At 44.3% G+C, this 6,725-nt stretch overlaps 2 protein-coding genes across 2 annotated transcripts in view; one reads left to right on the top strand and one right to left on the bottom strand.

Annotated features, from left to right (window-relative positions):
- T265_11763 (hypothetical protein) overlaps nt 1-1,659 on the bottom strand; it is a gene marked incomplete at both ends in the record, with an annotated part of 13,685 nt that extends 12,026 nt beyond the window's left edge. Inside the window, one exon of the mRNA XM_009178511.1 lies at nt 1,601-1,659. Within this exon, the coding sequence (XP_009176775.1) occupies nt 1,601-1,659 (59 nt within the window). The remainder of the gene's footprint in view (nt 1-1,600) is intronic.
- A 2,323-nt stretch (nt 1,660-3,982) lies between these two features.
- T265_11764 (hypothetical protein) overlaps nt 3,983-6,725 on the top strand; it is a gene marked incomplete at both ends in the record, with an annotated part of 11,501 nt that continues 8,758 nt past the window's right edge. The window contains one exon of the mRNA XM_009178512.1: nt 3,983-4,064. Within this exon, the coding sequence (XP_009176776.1) occupies nt 3,983-4,064 (82 nt within the window). The remainder of the gene's footprint in view (nt 4,065-6,725) is intronic.

Here is a 6,725-nt window from a genome sequence, read left to right on the forward strand (position 1 = left end):
TATCCGAGGGAAACAAGTCCTCAGCCATAACTCCGGGAGGACTAAATAAAACGCAGTCACACTTTGTCCTCCCACTGATCAAATCAGACAAATCAATAATCATTCAGCTGAGACACCCACTTAGTGCATAGATGCTATTCCACCCGAAGGATGCACGACGGCTGAGACACAGCTAAGTTGCCAATGCCTAGATAGATTCAGTGAACATGTCGATGTTGCGTTTTCAACACGGACCCTCCGGTCCAGTCTGGTCATGCTTCATTCGGTCGGCTATACCCCCCTCAAGATTACATTCCTTCTTGTCTTCCGACAGCTCTATGCCGCGCAGTTTAAAGAAGATTGGCCTACATGAATTCGAAAAAGAATTTTAAACAACTTGGTTCTGTACATTGAGGCTTGCTATTCTGGCTCCAGGTTTCGGGATATTCAAATGTGGGAAGTTAGTAGCGTTATATTTTTGCCTGGCTCTCATGGAGGTCCTGTGAAATACCACCCAGAATGTCCTTCACAATTGGTTGAAAAATCACGGCGGCCAGTGATGCAGAATGAAGTTGCAAGCCTTACGCATGCTTGTCCCGTTCATGATCTTATATGGAGGTATTTCCTGGCTATATGCAAGCAGCGTGTAGCCCGGAGATAGCATAATATCAAGTATTTATAGCTTGGTTCCAGTGCGGCTACTGTACCAATCTCATACATCAGGAGGAGTTTATTTTATAACCGATGAAACAAGTGTATCTCTGTGCACCAACCACCATTGCTAGGTGGATATGGTCCTTGTTAACTTTAAATGGATCGTGGGTATTCTAATAAGAGCGCACTTCAACCCATCAGACAAAATGTATAATTCTTATACCGTGACTTACTTCGACCGTTTTTGTCAGTGGTGCCCTCTGAGGGGAGTTTGCCTTCAACACCAGAACACAGATTTACATACTGATTAGATTTTGGCGAACTGACCCAACCAAATTCGGCTATATGTCTCTTTTATAGGAGTCTTTGGCAATTTCCGTTCAGTCTGGCCTCAAGAATTAATTGAGATTGAGGAAACTGGAGGACTGCGACTGCCTGTTTAGCCTCAGGATGATTGAAAACCATAATGATCTGTCAAATAGTTTTGGCGATCTTCTGGATAGTGCGTTAATTCTAAACTTCTTCCAGCTTCACAAACTCTGTGAGGCACAGTACCCGTTCTTCGATAAGTAATCTCACCATTTCACACTCTATCGATATCGATCCATTTGTTCTTTTGTCTGAACCCTCCCAAACGGCAGTTTTGTGACAAGTCAGCCGACGAAAGTGAAAGAATCTGGTCTGCTTTTTTGTAATGACAAGCGAATCAAGGTCTGTCTGGCGAACGAATACTCGTATGCCTGGATTACAGATTCCCGATGAGGGATCCTCATCAAAACCGATGCAGATAAGCCAGTCAGTTATTGATGTGCATTCCGGTGATAGTCAGCTGCCATTGATTGTCCATTTCATTCTCTAATCCACCTATTATTTTTGTTTGGATTAGTAAGCCATACTATATTAGTAAGTGTAAAAGTTTCGTTGCCATTGTCGTCAGCTGTTTTCTTGTGTCAGAAATATTATTTACATTAGTGAGCACTCGGCCAGTTTTGTTTTAGCTTGTGGAACTCCTTGTTCACGCGCCATGGAGAAGTTCCCTGTTCACCGTACTTCCCCGTTCTTTCATTCGACGCTTGCACCTATCCAGCAATAATTCCCGTTTTGAATACTTCGCAGCGTGTGTTTTATTGGACAGCAGTGTATTTTGAGGTTTCGACAACATGAACTTATGCTTAAATGGCAAACTCAACAGGACGAATCATCATCTCGTGGACCTGATCAAACTATCGGCGAAATGACGGCCTACTCGTCAGAAGCCAATGACTACAGCGTCCAGTTTAAACGAACCATGGATTATGCCGTGTCACTCTTGGAATCTCATGCTGACAGTTCGCTCGCTAGTGTTGACCTTCTGGCATTTTCCCGAGGTTTACTGTCTGGCACCATGACACCGGAGCAAGTCCTGTCACTTCTGGATATCCACGCCTCCAGGGCGGTTCCACACACCTGCAAAACTGTGTCCTGACCCCGCCGTCGTTTGGCTCATCGGATTGATTAACCGAAAACCGATGCGCCTAGCGAAATACGCCGCCGTCCAGACCCTATACCGCAAAGACGAAAAGATGCAGCGCCTGTTGTGCTCGACGGGTCATGGGAGGATCTATGCAAAGGTAAACACGGCCCACCTATGGACGCCGAGCGCTATTGGAAATAGGTGCTCTCAGCTTAAAAACACGTGGATAGTCCGCCAAGGTGCATAGTACTACCATCCGACTGGAGCTTGATCGAGTTAATTACAGTTGAGGAAGTCGGCCGTACGATCCGTTTAATGGGCAATTCGTCACCGCGCCTGGACAAGCTTACGCCCATGATTTTTCGCCGGTTCAATGCTAACGTGCCGGCAGGGTATTTTAACCTACTGTTACTATGTCGGGGTTGTCCCAAACATTTGTGTCGTGCCCGTATCACCCTAGTTCCGAAGGTCCCAAAACCGACTTCCCTGGACCAACAGAAACCGATTTCTGTGTGATCCATTCGTGTACGTTGGTCCCATAAGGTGCTTGCTGATCGCTGGAGTCATAGAGTGCAACGGCCCTCACTTCCGTTTGCACTTCTGCACCGAGAAGCCTGTTTGGAAGCGACATCCCTGTTGCATGCCCTGCCTCGTCGCTTTTCGGTGACTGCTTCTAACCTCAGCTTGGCGTTTGTTGATATCTCGAAATTATTTGATTCGGTTTCGCGTGACAAAGTCGTCAGATCTGCCTAGACGTTTGGAGCACCATCACGTTTAGTTTGATACATCGCACAGTCCGATGAGAATGCTGTAGCAGTTTTCCCTATTTCCCGTGGTTCACTGCCACATAACTGTGAGGCAAGGGGATCCACTCTCCCCGTCATTATTTCTTATGGCTATGGATGAGTTGCTTGGATTGTCGGTGCCACAACTGGGATACCAGTTCCATGATACCTTGGTAGATAGTTTCGCCTTTGCCGACGACTGGGTCGTGTGTGCAGAAAGTCAGGCACGCCTTAAACAGAAGCCTGAAGCTGCACCGGTCGAGTCGGGGAGAGCTGGCATGGAAATGGTCGCCCGAAAGACGAAAGTGATGGATATTTGTGGGGACAAGAAACATCGGGCAACAGCAGTCGAGCCAATTAGTTTCGCGGTGTAACTCATTAATCCTCTGGGTCCGACAGACACCACAACCTACTTGGGCATTTCCTTTACTTCCATGTGGAAATGTGCCTTCAACCACCGACAGCACCTGCTCAAACTGCTCGAAGAAGTGCCGCGTGCCCCTATGAAGCCCCATCAGATAATGGAGATCACGAAGAACTACCTGATACCGAGGCTGTCTTGTTCACTGGTGCTCGGCCACGTTCACCGAAACACGCTCAAAAGAGTGGACAACTACATCGGGCAATCTATTACTGACTGACTACCCCTATCGAAAGACACCCCGATCAGCTACATCCACACCGGTAAACAACATGGGGGACATTGTATCCAAAGTTTGCTTGCCATTGTGGGCTCTTTGCGTACTTATGACACTTTTATGCGTGTGGCATGGCGTTGAACGTATATTTTTGCCCTTTAATCTCACACCAGACTCAGCATGACGGGCAACTTGTGCCGGATGCGCGAGTCTTCACTGTGCTAGCGTCTCCCGCGCCTTGAAGAGCATCCGACATGGTTTGTCTTTTCTTCGGTTGCTGGTCTTCAGACGCGTGTTTCCGTCACAGTGTTTACATACTTTGGGACTCATCCCATCTGCAACGATCTGTTGGTTGCATGAAGTTAACTGAGACGTTTCTCTATTTTCTCTCATTTTCCTGTTGCCCGTTTCTATTCACTTTTTATGTTTGTGACAATGCCCTTCAAAAGTAAATGATAATGGTAGGCCCAGGAATGTCAGTGGCAATCATGCTGTCGTGCCCCATCCAGATTGTCCTACTGAGTGTCGCATTCGTAGACATCTCATGTGGTCGCGGTAGGCTAGCCATAGTTTTTTTGTCCTGTCCCACTAATCTTCCTTTTTCCATTACAAAGAGTATGACATACGAGTACGCCAGTGGAGCATCGGTCTTGTTGTTGCTGTCGATGATGATGTTGTTGATTATGATTAAACTAGAGCTTCAAATCCTTAACTTGATTTCTGTGTATGGTGTCCGGGAACAGAAGATTACGCACTGATTCACCAGTAGTATGTGTCGCTTCATACTTCGATTATCTTACCATTTATTTTGGTACAACTGAAGTTTAAACAATTTGACGACGTCTTCAGTTAAATGGGTAGCAGATTTGGAAGATTCTTACCTATAGTCGGACTCCATGGCAACCAAGGACCGCTTTTTATGTACACATGCGTGGTGCAGGTCTTATTTGTATTTCGTAACGTTTGTTGTTATAGGAATTGCTCGGAGCAAACATAATAGTGCTATGGGTTCTTTAACGTTTTGTAAACGTTGAAATGGTGTGTCGCAAACTGTCACGGAGAGATTCAATTGGGCCACATGTGAAAAAATAGATCCTTATGAAAATGGGTGCATTTTTCTAGATGATATATGTATTTCGTTACGTTTGAATGGCGATGGTTGAGGTTGGAAAAAGCTGATGAAGGAATTCGGAGTCCATAGACGAATTTCAACAATGCAGCTAGTCCAGTTATTCAGATATCCAAGCCTAGCTTTTGTCATCTTTCTGATAACCAAACAATGCCGTTGGGTACTTTGTAGAACTACGGTTTCTGGCAAGCCAGTTGTTCATTGAATAACGTAGGACACTATCTTAGTTGGTAATATATCATACCGGGGATGATATGCCCAGAATTAGTCCCTATATTAGCACGAAGATGTTGACATCCTCCAGGTGGTCAAAGACTTGCCATTCATTGTTTCACAATGTTTCAGGATCTTGTTCACGAAGAAGAACCACAATGCTTTGAGCCATTCTCATCTGTAAGGACAATGGAGAGACGTCCAGGCAGCTTTGGGTGTTAGCAACTGTTTACTGAAAACCTACAGAGTCGGTGGGCACTTTATTCGAACTGCAACTCACATGGGGGACAATCACGTGGTGAAATTTATGGAATCTCATTGGTGGTTTATGTATGTTAATATGTACACGTACTTCATTTATATAAATACATACATATATGCATATATATATATATATTTATATATGCATACGTACAAACAGATGGAAAGGCGAAAAAGGGGCAGGAAAAACAGACAGACATGAAGACAGACAGACAGGAAGACAAACAGACATAAAGACAGAAAGATAGAAAGACAGACTGACTGAGAGTCAGACATTCACACAGACAGCAATTGACCATGTGATGCACGGAAACATGCGCGCAGAAATGTGCACATATTGCTAGCCAATAAATTCACACTCTGCGTTGCGTACGGTTAGCCCTGTCCCGAAATTACTCGCATTTAAACGTTCAGAAAACAACCTTTACGGTGGGTAAATTCGCCGCAAACCTGGTACTCACACCACCTACACCCTCGTTCTTTTCTTGAAAGCGGACGTCCACCACAAAACATGGTGTTCATTATTTTGAAATAAGTTATTGTCTAATCGCGTGGTTCCAGTGCAAATCATAGAAGGTGGAAAGTGATATAGATTGACCAGAATTAAAAATAATCCGAAGTGTAATGGAATGGGGTCCTCTACTTCTTGTGTTGAACATGCGAACATATCAAGAGTAAAAACAGCCTGACAAATACACTTTTGACGAATGCTTGTCCTTTTACCAAGAAATGTTACACTCTTCTAAGGAATATGGCGAAGCATGATTTGGTCAACGTTTCTGGATGAAATCTTCAGTAATGCCTTTCAAAATCGCACAATTGTGAGGCAGATTAACCGAAGAAATCGACGTCCAACCAACAGCATCCTGGAACCATTGGTACGAGGTAGAAGAACAAGCGCAAGATATTACTTCCTGGCTCATGAACTGGAGTCAATTCAGCGAGTGTGCCTGGAATCCAATTGCGCCGTCGGACTCACTCGGCGCCAGCGGTACTAACGTTGCTGTGTTCCACTTCGCCGGTTTTCGTAGAGGAGTAATTATGCGAGTTATATCAGTATTTACAATTGATCGAGGACAAACACGATGCAACAAACTTCATCAATTCTACATCTGTCCGGAAAGCACATTAAACAATTGTTGATCTTAAGAGTCGTCCAAAATCCAGTAACAGCATCGCAGCGTTGCTCATGCTCTCTGGTAAAAAAGCTTTATTAGTAAGGTGTAACATTCGCCTTTTTCAAACAATCAAATTCTTAATAAACAAACCCGTGTTTGGTAGGTTAATATCTATTCTTCACATCCTGAGCTGTCGCTAGCGAACACGGCATTATTATTCATTTTTGAATCACTTGTTATGGTCAGCGGCGTTCACAGTTTACTCTCACTTGATTGTTAAACGGAGAACACATGGATCTCGAAACACGCTTGACCGACCACTGTTGTTACACACCGACAAGTGGGACATGAGCGAAACGAAGTTAGTCCTTTCTTGGTGTGTGCATTTTTGGAGCCGATAAAATATATTCTGTACGGAAAAAGCTCGTTTAAACGCAGAGACATACAACTAGTTCGTATATATATATATATATATATATATATATATATATATAT

The sequence above is a fragment of the Opisthorchis viverrini genome (genome assembly GCF_000715545.1).
Source record: "Opisthorchis viverrini unplaced genomic scaffold opera_v5_580, whole genome shotgun sequence".
Taxonomy (NCBI): domain Eukaryota; kingdom Metazoa; phylum Platyhelminthes; class Trematoda; order Opisthorchiida; family Opisthorchiidae; genus Opisthorchis; species Opisthorchis viverrini.